The sequence below is a fragment of the Armigeres subalbatus genome, chromosome 2 (genome assembly GCF_024139115.2).
Source record: "Armigeres subalbatus isolate Guangzhou_Male chromosome 2, GZ_Asu_2, whole genome shotgun sequence".
NCBI classification, from domain to species: domain Eukaryota; kingdom Metazoa; phylum Arthropoda; class Insecta; order Diptera; family Culicidae; genus Armigeres; species Armigeres subalbatus.
The window spans coordinates 46755651-46779256 of record NC_085140.1 but is presented as its reverse complement, the minus strand read 5'-3'; the positions used below and the strand labels follow the sequence as shown (position 1 = coordinate 46779256).

At 41.7% G+C, this 23606-nt stretch overlaps 1 protein-coding gene across 1 annotated transcript in view; it reads left to right on the top strand.

The window, feature by feature from the left end:
* The first annotated feature begins 2561 nt into the window (after positions 1-2561).
* Positions 2562-23606, top strand: part of LOC134218531 (U-scoloptoxin(05)-Sm1a) — a 29846-nt gene continuing 8801 nt past the window's right edge. Inside the window, exons 1-2 of the mRNA XM_062697655.1 lie at positions 2562-3028; positions 21883-22044. Coding sequence (XP_062553639.1) covers positions 2977-3028; positions 21883-22044 — 214 coding nt within the window. The 5' untranslated portion in view covers positions 2562-2976. The remainder of the gene's footprint in view (positions 3029-21882; positions 22045-23606) is intronic.

Genomic DNA, 23606 nt, shown 5'->3' with positions numbered 1-23606 from the left:
AAGGGTTTCCTTGCAACTCCAGAATAATTATTCTTGAAAATTAGGAAGATCTTGGAATTTAAAATTCATCCAAGCAATAAATGTAGGCAATTATTTAGGATTGAGAATCCTAGTTCTTATGATATTGAATAATTAGGCTAATTGATCGAAAAATTTAATAATGCACCTAATTAGAACATTTAGGTGCATTTTAAATTTTTCGATCAATAATGCACAAAATTCTAGTAGTGCGTATGAAAAGGTTATGACATAGAGAAGTTTGCATTTAAAAAATCAACATGAAATTCTAAATAAAATGCTTTTTAAATTCATAAAAGGATCTTGGAACTATGAAGAGTCCGCCGATATGAAAAAAGTGGCAGTGTTCCAGAAAAAAACACCACAATTCCTAAAACAATCTAGGGTAATAAATAGTGTTATAATAACGATTGAAATTGAATTCCAAAACAAATCTCAACCCTTTCAGGACGGATGGGTCATATATGCCCAGCGTTTTAGATTGTCTATTAAATCACAAAAGAGAGCTAGACCACAATTTTCTTCAGTAAAATTGTTCATCTAGATATTGGTTTTACAGAAAAAATATGGGAGCTCAAATTTGACTGACCCTGAAGACTCAGTTATCCGAAACTTTGGGAAGATTTCGATTCTAAGAGCATGCAAATGAAGTTGAAATGTTTGAATCATTCTGAACACTCAGATAAGATGGGTCATCCTGAACGTTAAGCCAGTGATTGCTCTCAAGTTCAGCCCACGACTTCTCAGGTGATCAATCATGACATTTGTAATGTCCTCATCATCGGTATGTACCCAATCCGATGAAATAAGCATATGATCCTAATTTCCATTAACATGAGATCTAAGAGACAAGGTACCCAAAATTATCTTGAGTCAACATCAAGCTGCACAATGACTATGCCTTTTGTAGGGCCTTAGAAGCACTGGGTTCACGGACTTGAATGATTAAGTAGTTTAAACATTACGACTTCCAGGACGTTTTTTAAAACCTAAAAGTTTTGTATAACCTAAGTCGAGTCAAGTACGAAACACTGAAGACGACCTTACTGTTGAGGTCGAAATACGTATCTGTCAAGGTACAATCAAGTGGTGGAATTAAATGGAAAGGTACAAATTCGTCTTATGACAAGTAAAGACATTCCATTAAAAAGCTTACTAAAAAGTCTGTAGTAGCTTGTACAAATAATAATTGTCATATCAAACCAATGGACCTAATGGGATATTATATCATACATCATTCATAATTTGGTTAATTGGATAAATCCAATGATCCGAACTCCAAAATGATAATTGATCTATAATATATTCATTCTTCTATGAGTCGCTTATGAAAAGACCATTGACTGAAGCATATTCGAGATATGGAATAGAAGTTCCTTGGGAAATTATTCGGAAGACATCAGAGTGACCGAAAAATATGTTTAGTATGGCATCATTGGATTCCACGAGTCAATATCAAAATAAAATTTCAATGAAGAAATAGAAATTTTGAGAGATGAGCCAGCTTTAGATTATTTATTAGAGAAAAAAATAGAAATTTTCCATAATAGAATTGGAAATTGCCAATAAAGAAATCAGGGTATGAGTATTAAATAAATATAGAATTACTGCAAATAATGCAAAATTTCCATAAACAGTTGAAAATTTTCCATAAAACAAAAATAAATAAGCACTTTTAAAAGCAAAAATTGCAATTATGTATTTAAAAAAATCACCAATAAAGAAATTAAAAATATAGGGATATTTTGGAAAAATTTCTAAACCATTACTAATTTTTCTCAAAATTTTTATAACATATTCATGAGTCCGCATTTTTGGTATCCTCCTGATGCATCGAAGGTATGCGAGTTCTAGATAACCTAATACCTGATACACATTACAACATGATAACATCATAAAAATCTTCGAAATAATGAAAATTTATAATTTTCATGCTGGGTTTTAGTTTGATTTTGAATCAGTTGAAATTGTCCATCTTCAAAATTGATTGGATTAACCATATGTTTTAGTTACATAGGTTTTTTTTTTTAATTTTTGTACTTGAAAAAAAAAACCACGTGGTCAAAGGGGGGAGTTGGGGTATGCCAAATGACCACGATAGACCACATGGGGGAGGGGGGTTGAAAATCTTCAAAAATATGACCACGTGGTTTCTGGATGGCCCCACAGACAGAAGGATAATCAGATTAAAATTAGACAATAAAATATCTTTAAAATCCCATTTCCCGTTCAAACTGTAGCTGATATTTTGTTTCAGAATCTTTAATATGGAAACACCTCTCTGGTGTTCTGCTTTTATTCTAAAGAATCTTTCATAGTTGGATACAAGTCATCATACTCGTTTAAACTATTTTTTATAGAGATCTGTATTTTGAAGTTTATGCAGCAGTTAAAATTTCTCATAATAATCACCTTCTGACACAGCGTTGAAAGCGTGGATGGTGTGCACTGTCTTGTGAACGTGAATGAAGCTAAATACAACCACGAACGACCGACAAGCTACGGGGGGATTGAGCAGTCCAACCATCGGCAAGCATGAATCAGTCTGCGGGTTTGTTTTGGTCCGTTCGCACGTGTGTATCAAAGGTGTGCTCTTTATACCAGTACCTGGAATGTGCTGTCGGCGGTAACGAAGTTTCGTTAGTGTATGTAACGCGATCGCGCCCGTAAGTGTGCTACGAAATCAAACAACTCAAAGTGGTGATCATTTACGTTCGTGTAAATAACTAAGCTAATTAACTAGATTTCAGTCATGTTGGAACTGTTTTTAGTAAGTTAGTTGTGAATATTATTAAACGAAGCTATCAAAGTAGGTGGAAATCATTAAAACAATCGCCAAACAAGCTGCTCGTTGATGAAACATAGATCTTCCAAACGCGCAAACACGCCCTAAAAACTCGATCGACAACCTTGTAGTTGAAACAGGATCCTTCAGTGCTTCAAAGTTGAAACTAAATCATGAATCGTCTACTAGTCGGAGCTCTGGTCAGTTTAGCATTATTAAAAACGGGTAAGTCTGTCCATATGGTAGATATAATCCATTTTAAACATTTTACAATCACGTATTACTTCAAAATGATTCTTATTTGATGATCTGACGTTTCGTTTCGCATTAAATGGTGTTACAAACACAACTAAAATCTTTAAAGCTGGATATGTGTGAAAGATCTACTCAATCAACTGCAATTTAATGATCAGCTGTAACAGTGATAACATGTTGCATTGGGAAAATTAGTTTAAAGCCACTTATATCACATTTCCGATAAACATAACAAGCTTTGATCCAATGATTAAATTGGCAATTAAATAGCTTTCCAGTCTAGTACGTGCATATGCTAAGGTTTATGCGCCCTTTCTCTGTTGTGCAATTCTAACAGTTTCCATGGCGATCTCGATTCTCTAAACGCTTGCTTGCATGTGCCAACCCATTGAAGTGCCATTGTGAGTCAGCCGTCCGTCAGTGCTTGACCCTAATGCACAGTGTGTGCTGATGCCTAATCTGTGACATCAAATCAAATGATTTTGGGTGTTTTGGTATCCATTTGATATTTGGTATATTGAAGCATTTTTTAGATAGATATTACGCTCGCATAACAGTCCTATTTGACTTTTCGTCACTTTTGAGTTAACCCAATGAATATGGTTTATTGCTAATGTACTTTCATAAATCATAATAAAAATTGTGATTTTGTATGCCCGTGAGTGAAAAAAATACCAAGTCATGTGCGTCCCATATTCAAAGATACGATGATGTTTCAATTTATTAGATTTTTTTGGCAAGATCCTTGCGGTGTAATAGAACGACCCCACTGGTAGGGATGTCACTTCTGAATGAGTATCAAATGAGGTTGCTATACCTGTACTGTCATTCATTTATTTAGTCTACATCTAAACAGATAACACTGAATGAACAATTTGACGCCACAATACACGGTTCGATGCCGCATCTCTCCATCCTCGAATACGCCCCACGCTCGCCAAGTCGTGTTGCACCTGGTCTGCCCATCTCGCTCGCTGCGTTCCACGCCGTCTCGTACCTGCCGGATCGGAAGCTAACGCCATCTTTGCAGGGTTGCTGTCCGGCATTCTTGCAACATGTCCTGCCCATCGTACCCTTCCGGCTTTAGCTACCTTCTGGATGCTGGGTTCGCCGTAGAGCTGGGCGAGCTCGTGATTCATTCTTCGCCGCCACACACCGTCTTCTTGCACACCGCCAAAGATGGTCCTAAGCACCCGTCTTTGAATACTCCGAGTGCTTGCAAGTCCTCCTCGAGCATTGTCCATGTTTCATGTCCGTAGAGGACAACCGGTCTTATTAGCGTCTTGTATATGACACATTTGGTGCGGTGGCGAATCTTTTTTGACCGCAGTTTCTTCTGGAGCCCGTAGTAGGCCCGACTTCCACAGATGATGCGCCTTCGTATTTCACAACTAACATTGTTATCAGCCGTTAGCAAGGATCCGAGGTAGACGAATTCCTCGAACACCTCGAAGGTATCCCCGTCTATCGTAACACTGCTTCCCAGGCGGTCCCTGTCGCGCTCGGTTCCGCCCACAAGCATGTACTTTGTCTTTGACGCATTCACCAAGAGTCCAACTTTTGTTGCTTCACGTTTCAGGCGGGTGTACAGTTCTGCCACCTTTGCAAATGTTCGGCCGAGAATGTCCATGTCATCCGCGAAACAAATAAATTGACTGGATCTGTTGAAAATCGTTCCCCGGCTGTTACACCCGGCTCTCCGCATGACACCTTCTAGCGCAATGTTGAACAGCAGGCACGAAAGTCCATCACCTTGTCTTAGTCCCCGTCTTATTCGTCACGAACACTTTGGTCTTTGCTCTGTAGCTGCATATCCCTCGCCAAATCATCAGGTTTTTGGCAAATTTGTCCATAAAAGCAAACTTAATCTCGCAGGAACTCGCCGTCGCCATGCAAAATTTTTGGCCAGGAAGCTGTCCTAAATCCATTTTGACGTAGGTTCCACCGTCGACGAGCAGGTTTATCAACGTGGGTGTGCAGATTTTTTTTCTCTCCACTCGGCTTCCATCTGGAATAATTTTTGACTCGCTGCACGAAACACCATGAAATTCATACTACAGAAAGTGGGTACCTAGGTAGACATACTGCTGTAAAATAATTCTCGCAGCGGTCACTTTCCGTGCCGCTGCAATACGATAAATGATTCCGGATTCTAACTGGACAGAGCTTTACCATTAGTATTCTTTGCAATTTTAATACGTCCGCTAATACGCATTCTCAGGTACCTCCAGAGACCAGCAAAGATACCCCCAGGGGTACATGTTCCACAGGTTGTGAACCGCCTTTATAGAGGGATGAAGGCAAATCCTCATACAGACACTTGAAATTATCACTCAGGGAGTGGGGTTGGCGCGGAAGGCAGAAGGTCAGCCCGCCGGACACACTAAACCCAACCAAGCAACAAAAGGTTACTTGAGTTACCCTCTCTACTACTACCCTGGTTCCCTCAGGAACTGCCTCCCAGCATTACTTCTGGGGGATAGGCAGTATTTAATGTACTCGCTTATTCACGCTCACACAGGCACTCATCCCGTATGAATCTTACTTGGGTGCTCTCTCTAACACACCCTCTGACACACCCTGACACTCTTTCTGACATACCATGTGAGTCTAACTTGGGTGCTCGCCCTTAACATACCTTGTGAATCTGACTTGGGTGCTCACCTCTAACATGCCACGCGATGCCGACTTGTGTCCCGACCGCAATCGTCTAGCATAGCTCTTCTTTCGACGTCGAAACGAGGGCATACGAACAGTATGTGCTCTGCAGTTTCGTCAACACCTGGGAACTTGAGGAGGTACTGCTAAATCGATCTAGAGTGTGACGCTGCAATCGACTGAACGGTTGACAGTTCAGACAAAAAATAAACAGCCCTAGCAAGATCGGGCAGGTTCGACTAGTTACTAATAGAATCCTCCATCAAGTCCACCAAAAACCGTATAAATGTACATGTGTGGCCAGTTTCCCATATGTATCTCTACAATGGGAAAGTAGGCTTCCTAGCCGAGTAGGCCGCTGCAACCGGAGATTATCATCTTTTTTACGATGTCTTACGATGCCAGGGTGCGGCGTAAACCCAGAGATGCCAGTGGAGGACGCGACATGGCATTTACTGACCGACTTGGATAGCTGAAATGTTGTTTTAAGCACTTCGTACTGAGCCTCGTACAGCTTCAAGTTTCAGCCAGTATGATTCAAGAAACTGCCATCCGAAGCGTGAAATCCAAATAGGTTTTCAAGGCCGATTGGCTGACCCCATATTGTCTGTGCGAATGTTGTAGCAATTATTCAGCAATATATTGCCTCAATCTCCATAATCCTAGAGCAGGTTAAAAAAATGGGAAAGGCTAGATCACACGAGGAAAACCGCCTTTTCCGAGAACGGTAGACGGAAAGAGCATATATGCCCCACTTCGGAACGTTTCAACAATTTAACTGACTTGTGGAGCTACGATGCATTTACTTCATAAATTAATGCATTTACTATATAAATTAACTGACACAGGGAATACTAGTATCCAACTTAGAACTTGAAGAGGGAAACCATCGCATTTCTATTTCACTGTCATGAAACGAGTTTAGTACAATTTCATTCAATTCCACCAAATCTTATTACTTTTACATATACGTATTTCGACCTTAACTGTACACAATTAGTTTTTATTTCTGCAGCTCGGCAAAAATCCGCACAGCCGTACGCCAACAAAATAAAAAGCTGATATTCCGGCAAAAATGATGTTTGTTAGCTGATTTTTGGCAAATCATTTGCTGATTTTCAGCAATTTTAACAGAAATCTCGGCAAAAAACATGTTTGCTGGGGCACAGCTGTGCGAATATCGGTAAAAGTTGACCATTTTGCTCAGATCTCGGTTAAAAAAATTAAGTGTGTAGGATCGTCTCGTACTTGACTCGACTCACGTCGAGACACTGAAGACGACCTTACAAATCAACAGACTTGAGTCGAGTCAAGTACTAAACACTGAAGACGACCTTACAGTTGAGTTCGAAAAACGTATATGTAAAAGTAATACGATTTGGTGGAATTAAATGGAATTGTTGTAAACTCGTCTCATGATAGTGAAATATTTCTTAAATAGTTTCAGTCTTCTAAAATCTCTCAATTTCTTACCTGGCTTTATGGAAATGCGATGGTTTCCCTCTTCTAGTTCTAAGTCGGATACTAGTATTCCCTGTGTCAGTTAATTTATGTAGTAAATACATTAATTTATGAAGTAAATGCATCGTAGCTCAACAAGTCAGTTAAATTGTTGAGACGTTCCGAAGTGGGGCATATATGCTCTTTCCGTCTACCGTTCTCGGAAAAGGCGGTTTTCCTCGTGTGATCTAGCCTTTCCCATTTTTTTTCCAAATGGAACTCGTTTTTGTACCACTGCTTGAATCGAACTGGATGATGGTTGTATAACAGACAACAAATGATGCACATTGTTGTTTAAATGTTGGTTACTAGTCTTACTAACTACCCAGTACCCATGAAAGACAAAATTGTTTCAGCGCGGTATTCTATGTTACCAACTATTATCATATTTAATAAAAGCAGAATCATCATACAGAGTGTAGTTACTTGTCTGTCATAGACAATATTCACACTTTGGTATGATTAGGAGATTGAAGTGCAATAATTCTGTAATTTGAATACTGTATTGTGGTCATTGTGGTGATATTTTGTAATTGATATTAGAACGATATTACCTCTTACATTCTTTTGTTATTTTTTCTATTATTCAAAGAATAGGTTTTAGGTTATAGTTGATTGAGGTTGCAAATTGCATAGGGTTTCTTACCCCATTCCCGGCCTAACTTGCATACGACTACATTATTTAATCGATATTAATGACAGGAAGCAACTTTTCCTGAATTTTGTGGCCCGTATAATACTGCATTGAGGTTCACTTTTAATTAAAAATAGCTATCCGTGCTAAATATCGTTCAAAAAAAACTTTTATTTGATTTTAATTAACGAGGTGCAGCACTCATTTCAGTCATAGCGATTTAATATCCGGCCCACTTCAAAACCAGTTCCCGGCCTAAGCAAAATTTCGCTCAATCTCTCAATTTATTACTCTCTTTCTCTCTCGGGACGGTAGAAAATGCGACGTAAACAAAAATATGCACGTTCCACGACAACAAGATGCCAGATGGTATTATTCATAATCATTTTTATTTGGTTGAAAATATATATTTACTCATCAAAATTTCTTCCAAATACTTAAAAACAATATTTTTTTCACCTTTTGAAATCGAGAGAATTATAAATAAAATGATAGCGTCAACGTATTAGACAGTTTTCTTATTAACAATGAAGGATCATTTTCATACTCCTGGCGTTTTGGCAGCACGGTGCGGCAAGAAGTTCTTGGGCCGAGGTGAGTTTTTGTTCGGTTTGAGGATACATTTTAAAATGTATTCTAATGTGTTTAAATAAGTTCTAGTGAAACGAAAAAATTAGAAAGAATTGAAGCGCGTGTGTTTAGAATTATGGTGCGGTGATTAACAGCTTCAAGCAATTGTTGTATCGAGCACTGTGACGATTTCCAGGTAGGTGTTTATTTGATGATACCGTTTTGTAAAAGTGGAAAGAATCACTCCGGCTCAGTGGTGTGGCATCGGAGAGCGAAATTTTGAAATCTACATTTTTATTTTCTACTATTGGATCAACTAAGAGTAAGAAAGTGGTTGAAAAATATTGAGTATTGTTAAAAATAAATGTGAGACTTTTTAAAAATTATCAATCATGAACCTACGGCTTTCAAACAGTATAAATCATTAGTTTTCTGTGCAGTGAGCCGGGAACCGGGTCCATAGGCCCAAGTAGTGATTTACCCTATTTGATGATAATTTATTTGGATGTAATCAGGAGGAAATTCACGGTATATATGATTACATATTAGTGAAATATCGAACGCAGAAATCATTAAATTTGTAACTGCTATAACTTTTGATTCCCTTGATGAAATATTTTGAAATTTTCATAGCAGACGCCTGGATATTATATCTTTCGAAAGACGAATTCAAAATGGATGGACATTTTTTTTCGTTAATAACCGTCACAGGCACACCGTGAATACAATCTAAGTCTACTAATGCATTCGCTGGTATTCGGTAATACCTTTTCGATCACAAATATGAACCATAGGCAACACTGTGCCATGGTTTGGATTTGTGTCCTTCCATTAGTTTGTCTTCCGTTCGACCAACTCCCACAAACGACACGATGAATGCGATTGGCAAATGTAGACGATTCGGTTCTTTCTACTGCCCAAAAACCAGAACTAGCAATTAGTGTGATTAAATTATCGTATTCGTTCCTTTTGCAAAATGTTCGTAGGGCTGCTAATGAATAGGCAAACGAATAGATACCCATTTTCAGTTGCGTGTCATTTAGACTAATCCGTATGGATGCATAATCGGCAGTAGGGAAGATCCTTTTAGCCGATCCATCGTCATGCTTCTCACAAACTTCTCGTTACTTTTCTCTTCCCCATCAAGCAAAACAATAAGGATTTTACTCGGAATTTTATTTTTATGTAGAACAAGTCGGGTCGTTCGGGTAATTTGGCCTTTATTGTTTTCCCGGTTTCAGATTCATTTGTTAACAAAGAATTATACGTTTCATAATAAAGCTTAAAACTTTAACAAAAAAAAACTTATTAATTTACAATGAATTTTTGAATCTAGCTTTGAATAGATCTACTTTTACTACTATTCAAAATCAAGACACCCACAATATAGCTTTAAAGCATGCAGTAAAAGTAATAATAAAAGAAAAATAGTACAATGCCATCATGCTTGATAATGGAGCAGTATGCACTTTCCGGTGCACCATCATTCTAATAGATCCTAATAGATGTAGTACCAGGTCTTTTAATAGAAAATAATGCTCTACTAGTACGAACGAACTTGGTTTTACTACCGGCTGAGCATACCGCGAAAACAATCAGCAGCAACATCAATAAACTGTGTACTGTAGAGTAGCGTGGCTTTGGTCAATACCGGTGAATCTCTTCTGTACCACAGTAACCGTTCAAAACACCACCACGTGAGGGAAAAAGCACCACTGATGCTCAAGTGACTATCACGGCACTTCCATTGCATCCTATTCTATAATGCGATGGATGTGAAGCTGGAAAATTGTCCGCGAGGATGAAAACAGCTGCACGACACCGACCACTGCACTCAAGTCGATGCTACTTTGAACGGCCAGCGTGACGACGGCATTTCCGCGCGTTGTTACACTCTATTGAACCGTATTGCACTGAATTGTGGATAGTGGTGAGAAAATTCTACATACAGATACAGCGATACAGCTTCTGTAAACTAACAGATTTGCAAACTCCATAAGACAATTCTCTTTGGGATCTTAACGCTCATGCTCATCTTCAAGGTTTGTTAAACTTGATTGAATTCAAATCTGAAGTCCACAGGAAAACTAAAATAGCGTGTGGCAAACTTGTCAGTTTTGATAGTTGTCACAGAAACTCAAAGAGCTGGAAGTATACCAAATTTAAAGGTTCTGAGATTCTACATCGGCGGTTCTATAATCTAAAATAAAGGTGTTGACCTTTGTACTAGAACTAGCTTCTCCGTAGTTAGAACTAGAAGTAGTGATGTAGAGTAGAGGACCAACAAAAAGTACACTAAATTTAAGCTATGTCAAAGGCTCAACATCCGGCTTCTGATGCATTACGGTTACTATAGAAAACCAGGGAAGAATATTATGCAGAGCAGAGTAAAAATTAAAAATCCCTTCAAGGACACGCTCGCTAATGGAGCGAATAACTTGTGCTGAATATAGCGCAATTATCGAAACGACCGTGGAACACAATGCGATGATGGTAGTGACGGATCACTTGCTGATTAAAGCTCAGCCAGAAGGCGACAAGCCTTTGTAATCAGATAATCATATTATACAGTGGACTGACTAGGGGCTGCTTTCTATTTGACTCCCCAAACTATTGACCGAGGGGTGAATTTCATTAAGAACCGTAACCCAGCCGGTCAAACTAAAGCGTGAAACATTGATATTTTATAAAAGAAGCGTGCGATAAAGGTAGAAGGGCGACGCACCCACGTCGATTACACTTTGAACGTCCACCCTTACCTTTTGTTGTAGTGATTGGCAGCGCGTAAATACTCAACCCCTATGGGGAGTAAACTTTGAAATATTCATGAGACTATTCAATTGATATCAATCAATATCATTACCTGATGTCGATTTTGTTTTTAAAGCCTTAAAAGTATTTTCCATCGCAAAGCCGCGAACACCGGAGGCAGATGATTATAAATCCGCCGAGATTCAAGAACATGGGTAACCACTTCCAACGTTTCACGAAAAAAGGTTCTGTTTGAGTTTCTGTTGGCTTCCACCGCTTTGACTGTAACGGTGTTTGAGTTGGTACTAAAGATAAATAAGAAAGTAAGACTTTCTCATTTATTTTCAAAAGTTGCACCCCCAAAGTAGAAATATGAATATTACAATTTACTGGTGGCTGGAAGTGTGGTATGCGTATTCAACATATTAATACACTCGATACATGAGTAACGAATAGAAAATATGTTGACGATCTGTTGCGTGTCTGTTATGGCTGTTTTATATTCAACAGAGACAATATTATAGAAGAGTGACAAATGGTCGGAGGGGTGAATCCGTACTAGAAGCACACCGCAACTTCATTACGTACGTATCGACGAAGTGTGCTCCTTTTAGCAATCCTTTTGATTGTTTTCAACGAAGTGGAAGTCCTACGATAAAAGCGTTGGAAATGGCAATATTTTCCTATTGTGATTGAGCGGGATATGCCTGAAATGGGTTGGAAAAATCATGCCACGAGACAGAAGGGGATTTCTACTGGAACAATGTTTTGATATTGAATATTTCGAATTTTGTTTGTATCAAATAAATATTACCAAACAAACAATCCTTATCGTTATTAGCAACGTTTTTATATATAATAAGTTCGAATTTTGAGTTACATAATAGTCTTTCGGTACAGCTTTGTTATACGAGAACAACTCTCATTTCACTCCAAAATCGAACTTATTATGGAAAGCTCGGACGATGGTATATACCATTCGACTCAGCTTGTTTTGTTGAGCAAATGTCTGTCTTTTTTATAGAGAGATGAAGGCAAATGTGCAAACAGACACATGAAATTATCACTCAGGGTGTGGGGTTGACGGAAGGCCGGACTCACAAAACCCACCCAAGTAGCGGAAGGTTACTTGAGTCACCATTTCTTCTAATGCCCTGATCCCCCCGGGACTACCTTACAGCATAAATGTACTCCTCCCAAAATGACACATGGCGTACACAAATGCACATATGCGCTTCAGTTCTCCACTGTACACCACCTGTGCACAAAGACCTAGCTGAACCGCGATCACCAACAAGTAGACGTAGACGTTTCATATATCAATTCTGAACCGATTTCCCCGCAACAAATTCTCAATTCATACTGAATATCTTATGAAGCATAATGCGATCCCGTATATATTTATTTATTTAATTTATAACATGTATAATCCAACTGACAAATAATGTCTCAGTGAATAATACTTAACTTAATTGGAAACGATCAGCGGTGCGAAAAAGATTGAGACGAAAAACGTTGACGAAAAACGTCTGAATTAACATTAAAATCAAATAGGCAAAAAAAAACATGTTTAGTTGGTAGCTAATTGAACGCATGGGCTCGTGCAGAGCATAGTCTATATCAGTCTAGTCTGTATCAGGGCAGCAGGGACTATCAGGTATCAGGTAACAGAACGTCGGCTCCAGGGGCACGTTCACCTCAATTTGGGAGATTTGTGCCATCGCCTTCACAGCCTTTTTCATCACACAACTGACGGAAAAGGAAGTGAACAAAAAGGAAAGGAATGTGGATGGGAGAACAAAGGGAATGTTTGGAAAAGGGACCTTTAAGGTGATTATAGAATGAAGCCCGTGGTGAATTTCAAACTCAGCACACGTTTATCTACATACATTTGAAAAAGCCCAAATCTGGCGGAATATTTTTCGTACAGTGCCGAAACTCAAATTATGATTGTTCTGCATAACTAAGCAATCGATCTACCATTATTTCAGTCCCATACGCGTCATTGTTCTTTCATCTCGTGCGCTTGAAAAAAATATTGGAAAAGCACGTGGTCTTCAAAATGGCCGATTTCTGGCTTCCTTCTATAATCACCTTGAAGAGGGCATACAACGCATAAGCGTACAAGAGCTTATAGCTCCTTACCACAACGGGTTATGAACAACATCATCATCAAGCCATGCCATCATGCCATCAAGCTTTGCCTGCTGGGTAGGTAGGAGTAGGCTCAGATGCCCTTTCCTGACTTGCGCTGATCTGGCTCTGAACACGTAATTGTCAACCCTTGCATGGCCTCCCTGCATGCCGTAAGGCATGCAAAGATAACCATGGAATCATAAAAGGCGACTACTCCAATACTGCCGTAATCTGAAAAAGTGACGTTTTAGCCATTTTCCAAAAATAGTGTTAACGAGTACTACTCATCGAACTCTTTAACAGAAAAATGAAAAACATGCATGTTGTAAAATGGCGCATACGTCACTTTTCCAGATTACGGCAGAGTAGGACTCGACGGCAGCCACAAGGGGGACCCATTTACAATGAGTGAAACAAATCAAAATAATTCTTTCGATGATGCGGAGTGACGGAGGCTGCAACTAGCAGCACCAGAGTCTCCCCAGCTGCGACAGGGTATAGCCCTATCAGCACGCTTGGCGGGCCACTACCCGGGATACGGGCGGTCGCCGAGCAACTCGATGATATCATATAATTCGCGAACGCAAGGCAGAACATCAGTAAGGAACTGAAACAGAACCTTCAGATGCTTCGCCAGGCTGTTCGAGTCGCAAGACAAGAACAGGACGCGTTTATCAGGCGGGTGGTGGGAAGAGAGAAGGCCGACAAAGTGCTCAAACCGATGCCTTCTCCTTCCTTGGAGGAGCAACCATGGCCCAAGAGGCGATTGGTTTCGCCTTGACGGCTAATGAAGAAAACTGCGCCTAACCCGAAACGGCTCAGGCCGCAATCCGGCGAAGGCGCTCAGAGCAAAGCCAAACGATGTGCAACCGTAAAGGCCAAACGTCGACTGGGTGAATCAGATCGGGGTGCAGCTGCAGAGGAGCCCGAAGGGCGTCGAACCGAGAAGGTGACTTCTCGGCCCAAAAAGGCGAAAGGCATTAACCAGGCGCAAGTCGCTGGGCCGCAAGAGGGTACCAGCCAGCCTGTGCCATCGGCACAAGGGACCGAAAATCCCTGGCAGCTGGTCAGTAGGGCAAAGCGGAAGTCGAACGCATCTCGACCCGCAAAGAAAGCTAAGGACAGAGGCGAGGCCTTGTTGGTGAAAACTCATAAGGCAAAGTACGGTGAAGTCCTTAAATCGATGCGGGCGGCCGAAAGGCTTTCGGCGCTGGGTCAGGACGTGCGAAGCGTCAGACGCACCAAGACCGGTGAAGGAGTCTTGGGTGACGACGCCGAGGTGAGGTCGTTGGGGGCGGAAGGGACCCTCCAGTGCAAGCAACTGGACTAGGTCACGAACGCGGACGACGTCGTCTCTGCCGTTAGAGACCAGTGCGGTACAGAGGTCGATAAGACCTCTGTACGCCTAAGAGGCGATCCCTTTGGCACGCAGGTAGCCTACCTTAGGTTACCGGTTGCGGAAGCCAAAAAGGTAATGGAGCGGGGGAAGTTGAAGATCGGCTGGTCAGTATGCCCAGTGAGCAAACTCCAGCCGCCTTCAGTGGACAGGTGCTATCGGTGCTTAGAGTTGGGACATAAGTCCTACAACTGTAAGGGCCCAGACCGTAGCAACCTGTGTCGTCGTTGTGGTGAGGAAGGGCACAAGGCGCATGAATGTGATAAGGCACCAAAGTGCCTTATCTGCGCCAGCAAAAAGCAAGCCTGTAACCACGTTATGGGTGGGTCTTCGTGTCCCATCGGAGAGAAAAATAAGAATAAGCCGTGCAAGTAACACAGCTGCACACACAACACAGTGCAACTGCCCAGCAGCTGTTGTGGCAGTCGGTCTCGAGGACTGATGTCGCCCTCCTGTCCGACCCGTACAACGTCCCTGTCGATAAAGGCAATTGGGTGGCGGACAGGTCTAGGATGGCGGCTATTTGCACGACGGGACGGTACCCGAACCAAGAGGCGATACACTCCTCTGCTGAGGGTGTCGCGATAGCTAAGATCAATGGTGTGTTCTATTGTAGCTGCTATGCCCCACCAAGGTGGCTATTAGAACAGTTCAACCAGATGATAGATAGGATATCGTCTGACCTAGTGGGTCGTAAGCCGGTCGTCATAGCAGGAGATTTTAACGCTTGGGCAATGGAGTGGGGTAGCCGCTGCACCAATCGAAGGGGTCAGCGTTACTAGAGGCGCTAGCAAAGCTCGATGCAGTGCTAGTCAATGATGGTTCCGCTAGCACGATCAGAAGGAACGGGGTCGAGTCATGGATTGTAGTAACGTTTGTCAGTCCTGGTCTGGCACCAGACTTGGACTGGAGGATGGACGAGGGTTACTGGAAGCCAACACTGAAGGTCTAAGCGGGGATGCGTTGGTAGCTGTCCTATCACGCGCGTGTGACGCCACCATGCCGAGGAAAGCCCTGCCGAAAAATGGCAGACGCTTGGTATACTGGTGGAGTCCCGAAATTGCGGTCCTTCGATCAACCTGCCTCAAGGCTAGACGAAGGATGCAACGTGCCCGCACCGAGGATGAAAGAGCAGACCGCCGTGAAGTGTTTCGAGCTGCGAAACTGGCCTTTAACAGGGCCATTAAGAGCAGTAAGAGAGCGTGTTTCGACAACCTATGCAAAGGAGCCAACGCGAATCCGTGGGGTGACGCCTACAGGATAATGATGGACAAGACCAAAGGGAGATCTTCACCCTCTGAACGGTCCCCGGATAGGTTTGTGAGGATTATCGAGGTACTATTCCCGTCTCGAGCCACAAGTCCCTGGCCTCCTGTACCACAAGGCAATAGGGGTGCGGCCGAAATGGTGGCTCCGGTGACGAACGAAGAGTTACTCGCAGTGGCCAAATCCCTGGTAACGAACAAAGCTCCAGGGCCTTATGGAGTTCCGAACAGCGCTCTCAAGGCAGCAATCATAGCGGACCCGAACGTGTTCAGGCTAGCTATGCAAAGATGCCTAGATGAGTGTAGATTCCCCGAAAGATGGAAAAGACAGAAACTGGTGTTGTTGCCGAAGGCCGGGAAGCCGCCGGGCGACCCATCGGCGCATAGATCAATCGGCCTTATAGACACGACGGGTAAGTCGCTAGAGAGGATCATCCTCAACAGGCTGACCCCGTACTCAGAGGGTACGAACGGCCTATCGGTCAGTATCGGTTTTCGCAAGGGTAAGTCCACGTTGGACACTATTAACTCGGTGGTAAAGACCGCCGAGATTGCGATCCAACAGAAAAGGCGAGGTATTCGATACTGTGCGTTAGTAACACTTGATGTGAAGAACGCATTCAACAGCGCAAGCTGGGATGCCATCGCGCTCTCGTTACACCGGCTTAGCCTGCCGGTGGGCCTGTACCGGATTTTGGAAAGCTATTTCCAGAACCGTGTACTATTATACGAGACCGATGCCGGTCAGAGAAGCGTACCTATTACCGCAGGAGTTCCGCAAGGTTCAATACTGGGCCCGGTACTATGGAACCTTATGTATGACGGGGTTCTGAAGCTAAAGTTTCCTCCTGGTGTTAAGATCGTCGGTTTCGCAGATGACGTAACCTTGGAGGTCTACGGGGAGTCAATTTCCGAGGTAGAACTCACCGCAGCACACGCGATCAGCACGGTGGAGGATTGGATGAGCGCTAGAGGCCTGCAGCTCGCTCAACATAAAACGGAGGTGGTTATCGTCAACAACCGCAAGTCGGTTCAACATGCAGTGATTCACGTGGGTGAAGTCGCGATCGCATCAAAGCGGAGTTTGAAGCGGGTCGTAATAGACGACAAGCTGACCTTCGCCAGCCATGTCGACTACGCGTGCAAGAGGGCTTCGACTGCTGTTGCGGCATTATCGAGGATGGTGTCCAACAGTTCCAAGGTGTGTGCTAGTAGACGTAGGCTACTGGCAGGCGTTGCCGTATCTATTCTTAGATACGGCGGCCCGTCCTGGGCGAGAGCTCTGGGGGTAACCAGTTACCTGCAGAAGCTGTAGAGCAAGTAACGTTTAATGTGTCTCAGAGTGATATCTGCCTACTGCACGATATCACACGATGCAGCTGCGTGATTGCGAGCATGATGCCAGTCGGGCTGGTCATCCGGGAAGACGAGGAATGTTTCGAGCTACGTGGCACCAGAGGAGCCCGCGAACGCATCAGGGTGACTTCGGTTGCCAGATGGCAGCATGAGTGAGATAAGTTTTCGAGTTTTCTAAAGGTAGGTGGACCCACCGGCTGATACCTAACATATCGAGCTGGGTGGAGAGACCCCATGGGGAAGTTCACTTCTATCTGACACAATTCTTGTCATGCCAGGGCTGCTTCCGGCAGTACCTCTACAGGTTTGGGCACGCGGAGAGCCCCGTCTGCCCTGACTGCCCAGGTTTTGATGAAACTGCAGAGCACATACTGTTCGTATGTCCTCGTTTCGACGTCGAAACACAACCCCGGATATCCTTATCCAATCGAATATTGACAGTCCAGAGCCGACTATGAATACGTCTGAAAGTGAGCTGACAAGTGAAGAAAGGTGGACTTCACCAAAAAATTTCGATTATTTTACACTCTGGCGTACCATGCGAAAAATGCGAAGTGCGCAACGAGCAAGATGGATCAGGTGGAAGACGATTTTCGGATTCTTCGCAGACTGCGTGGCTGGCGACGTACAGTCATGGACCGAGCTGAATGGAGACGACTGTTGTTATGTACTGCACAGGCAATTCCGGCTTTAGACTGAATAATAATAACCCACGTTCAAAATCCATTGTGATCAAATTAAAAAATTACGCAATTGCTGAATTTTACTCAAATTTCGTAAAATATTTGTGTCCCCTTTACTGGAGGAGATGTTCTTGAAATATTTAAATTGTTTGTTTGCTAATAAGTACGATTAACAAAATATTAAGTCCTATTTAATTTCGTTAAAAATTGTTCCAAGCCTAATCAAGTTGCATGTTTTGAACAGCTATGTTTTATCTAATCTAATCTCATACTTGAGCAGCCATTACTTGAAAGCATCCTGGAAAATGGCGGTTTCTAAATTCCATCATTTTTTCTTTTCTACGCAGTATGTAGGGTAGAGAACCATTTGGGCAGTACCCCCTATTCCCGTCCGCAACGTTCATTACTCGGTCGCATTACAACCCAATTACTTGTTTTTTAGTACATGATTAGTTTCTGTCGATATCTAGTGATGTACAAAAAATCAAGCCATTTGGTTGGAACGCGGTCGAGTTATTAACGTTGCGGACGGGAATAGGGGGTGCTGCCCAAATGGCCCCGCTCCCAAATTCCGAGCGACTTCAGAATTTGTAAACCCTTAAGGTAGCCTCACACCTCGGGAATTTGGTTCGCGGATTTTTTCCCCATGTATTTTTGCATATGCGATGTTTTCGGGATTTGGGCACGGAAAATCAAAATCCCGGCCCCATTTAAAATGCACGGGGATCAAAATCCGGCGGAAAATTTTCCCGAGGTGTAAGGTAGCCTTTAAAGTCGATCCATACCATGAAATCGAGGGGAAAGGAAGAAAGCGTGGACCTCCCGTACCGAAGTTAGTATAAATAGTATTATTAAATATTATATAGGGGAAATCGCCAAATGTTGAACAGCAAATTTTTTTGCCTATTGTTAAACGCCTATAAGAATTGCACGTGCGTTCAACAATAGGCGAAAAAATCAGCCGTTCAACATTTGGCGAATTACCCTAAATGAGTTTTTCGTTGGGAGCGTAGCTATTTAAAAGTTATGAAAGGCTCCATTCGGCAAGTGATGGTTGACGTCGTGTTCATAATAACTACGTTCACTATAAATAAGAAAAAAAGACAATCAACATTAGTAGATGGTAACGTCAGCTTCTTTCCTCGGTGACAGATGTGATGACATAAAAAAAAAGAAGCACTAGCACATTAGAAGATTGGAAACTTTAGTGATGATGATGTTATTTTTGAAATGCTTCAGAAATCAAGGGGGGTTTAATCCTTGATTCCAATCTAAGAAAAACATTACAGGGACATGAGTATTATTATTTGCAGTCGGGAAACATCTAAGAAGTATTTACTTAATGACTTACCGACAATTTCATAAGCACTACAGACATGGAAATTGGGGAAGGTTTTCGTTGGGTCAGGATTTGTCTGTAGCTGGCAATGTGACCGTGGTAGATCTTACCCAAGGAGCTAGACTTTACAAAGGTGGCGCAGATCAGCGCTGCGTGCCACTAGTTATCTCTTTCACTCTCCCACGGTGCCCCGGTAGACCGTTATTATAAAATAAAAATGTCCATCAAAACCAAGTACAGGGCTCGATTCCTGTGGTAATTCTGCACCTCTGGACCAATTTTTAAAAAATCCCTAGGAGGAATCTCGAGAAATCTTGATTTGAAGTTTTTAGTTAAGAAATTTCAAAAGAATCCATATAAGAATCCAAAAATATCACCAAAAACCCTGATTAATCCACCTAGATAGATGTCCTTCAATTCTTCTCGAACCTGCCAGTCGGAAGTAACCACCAGCTTTGCCGGGTTACTGTCCGGCATTCTTGAAATATGCCCTGCCCATCGTACCCTTCCAGCTTTAGCTACCTTCTGGGTACTGGGTTCGCCGTAGAGCTGGGCGAGCTCTTGTTTCAAACTTCGCCGTCACACACCATTCTCTTGCACAACGCCAAAGATGGCCCTAAGCACGCGTTGTGGTTATTAGAACCATAAATATTTACAACTGACTTATCTTACCAAACTGACTTAAGAATGTTTTTGTATGGCTAACTTGCTCGAGTTTAGTATAAGTGTTGCTGTCAATGTTTAATAGAATGAAAATTAAAAATAATTTTAATTTAGTGTTTATGTTCATAATGGAGAGAAGTAAGACCAGAGTTCGTGCAGAATAATAGTAGTAAGAAGCTGGTATACTCGATCACATCACTTATTAACCGATCTTTGCTGCCAAATCTCGTCAAAGCTCTTATCAACGGACTAGAAAAAGCATGTTTGATATGTAAGCCAAAACCTATTCCAGTACCTCTACAGAACTCAGAAACATGATAATTCAAGATATGGTACTTTGACGTGAATGGAAGCTGCGGCTTTTTCCAGCTGCTAGCAAAGCCATCAATTGCTTCCTCAAAACCATGCTCGAGTTTCAAAGAGCTGTATCTTGCGTACACTTTTTTGAAATCATTCAGAAACTGCTGATTGAAATATTAATTAGAAAATTGATAATGTTTAAACAGCGTAATGCCGTAATCCGAAAGTTCGGGATTTCAGTGAACTCTGCAATTTGTTGATGCCTCATCTGTACTAGGTTCACCCATAAATTTACTCAACATGGCGCTTCTCAAGCAACTTTAAAATCGTATTAACAATTGCGAACTAGATGTGTAGTGACGGAGATAAGCAAAGGTTCTTTTTGTTTCTGTATTAAAGTGTTTTCAAAAGTTCAAAAATGGAATATTTTATCTTCGTCGTAACCGAAAACCCAAAAGAATATGCACAAAGCTTGTAAATTTTTTTCTTTCTCTTGTGCATTTTTCCTGATGTTTTCCTTGGTTCTCGAGATCTCATTCTATATGCCGAGCTCACTCTTGAAAATCGTAGCTTTTCCTTACCTCCATCTTTGGAGTCATTACCAGTCCGATGATCCTTTTGCGGGGAAATCTCAGAATATGATAAAGCTCCGTCAATTCAATTGTTCCATCATCTGACGAAGATCCAACCTGTTATAAAATGCTAAACAACTTCACTACTTTAAACAAATATTTAAGCTGTTGGTTTTTTTATCAATTTTTTCCATACTCCAATCTTTACTTCTGATGCTCGAATAGATTTGTGAATCCAATGAAAAAAATACAAACTTTAATCTGAATGGCATTCAACAAAGAATCTGCAGCCTACACATGAATTCATGAATGGTTCTGAACGAGAGGTAGCATTCTTGAAGATAGACGGCTTCAAGCCATACAAAAACATATCTAAGTCAGTTTGGTGAGCTTAATCAGTTGTAAAATTTATAATTGTAATAAAGACAACAAATGCAAACTGGTTGAAAACAACTTGGACCACTTTTTGGACGGCTTTGAAGGTATTTTGGGATATTATTGAATTAAAATATAGATTCTTTTGAAATTTCTTAATTAAAAACTTCAAATCAAGATTTCTCGAGATTCCTCCTAGGGATTTTTTTAAAAATTGGTCCAGAGGTGCAGAATTACCACAGGAATCGAGCCCTGTACTTGATTTTGATGGACATTTTTATTTTATAATAACGGTCTACCGGGGCACCGTGTCTCCCACTGTTCTTATGCAACGCAAATAGTTACGTCGCTATTTGCGTTGCATAAGATCAGTGGGAGAGTAAAAAGGATAACTAGTGGCACGCAGCGGTGATCTGCGCCACCTTTGTAAAGTTTAGCTCCTTGGATCTTACCCACGCACCACGTAAAGGTGTCTTCCAAGCATCACGGGAACATGTTTTGAACAGTTATCTTTTATTTGACAAAATTTTAAAACAATACTGCGCATCGAAACATCAGATCATTCTTCAAGTATAAATGTCCAAATAAAACCCTTATCTATATGTCATTTCTTCTAAAATAACTAGCTCTAGCGATCGAGTGCTACGTGTGCAATGCGACCGATTCCAGCACCCCGTTCCAGTGCAGCGAGTGGTTCGAACGCTTCGATACCCCAGACATAAAACCGCAGGATTGTTCCAACGTGTACGGCGCCAAATACTGCATCAAACACATCGGTCGCTTCGAAGGTATTCTCGACTACCAATCTAGCAAAAGGATATGGCTATCTCATACTAGAAGTGTAGGCTGCTAATTACAGGACGATGCATGGCTGGGGTGCTTGGAGCTCGGTGCTACTAATTATATTGGGATCATATTTAACCATAATATATTATAACTAATTAAATAACATTCGCATGAATTACAATTCCACACTTTTATATCTAACCATACACTAATCGCTTCATTTCTTGGTTTTGGTTTCCATTTGTTTTCATATCGCTTACAGCGCTAGGGATCCTGTGCTACCAGTGCTCATCCGCCCACTCGATGTACTGCTCCGATATGTTGGTGGCGGATGAGGCGTCTCCATACAAGCCGGAACCGTGCGACCACGTGTTCGAGGCAGAGTACTGCGTCAAGTCGACGGCCATGCACGGTTAATAGTTGTTTACTTATCAAACGTGTCTGTTTTTATAATAGTTGGCTTGCTTGTTGGTAGATTTGCTTGTATTTTAGTGTGTAACTGTGAACTCATATGTCAAAATAAGTTTATCCTTTTTTTCTATTTCATATAAAAAAGACATCTAATTTAACAAGCGTTATTTATGAAACCAGAATCCGTGTTATCGGGGGCAAAATCAAATGTTATATTCAAAATCGATAGTAATTGGACCGCCAATTGCCAGTTTCCTTCCATACAGGCCGCACGCACAGTGCGGGGTTTACGATGTCTTCTTTCGGTTTCTCTGCTAAACATCACTTTTTCGTGTGTATGTTCCGACATATGCACTTCATGTCCAGCCCACAGTAATATGCCGTATTTTATCCGAGAATTCGATAGTTTGCATCTTTTAACGTGCATGCTTCATTTCACCTCGCGGCTAACGTCATTATCACATGTAGCGAGTGTTCCAAGGCGTTATCCCATCCATTTCTATTTTGGGACCAACACCGTTTGGACTGCTCCCTTTCTCTGCCATCCACCAGGTACTTAGATTGACGGAGTTTATTATCAGCCCTATTATTTTAGTCTCCTGTTTAAAAGGCACGAAAGCCTCTTCCATTATTCTAAGATCTACACCAGGGGTGCCCAACGTACGGCCCGCGGCTGCATTTTTTGTGGCCCGCGGCGTGTAAGAAAAAATACTTCATAACCTGCCCGAAAGCTTTTCTATCTGGCTTGAGAAGCTCCTTCTTTTTTTTAATATATACTGTAGTTTGAAGCAGTGCTTTTCTACATCGGCACCAAAACCTTCCACGACGAACGCTTTGCCTACCTATACATCGCCGATAGCGGTTAGAGCGGATGACCTACACATACAAAATAATGCGTGTATGATGCATGGCAAACCGTTCTCGGAAGAAAGTGCACGTGTTGGATATACATATGGCGGTGTTTCGTTTCGGTATCGTAAAGTAAAATATAATGCGCCCCCATCGCAGCATTTCAGTTGGCTGCCTTATATCACATGCCGCCTATAAACAAAATATGTGCATATTTTACGATTATGTATTTATCAATCGTCAAATTTGTACAAAACACATGATAAATGCACATAATCCAAATATATATTTTGATAAGAATGAC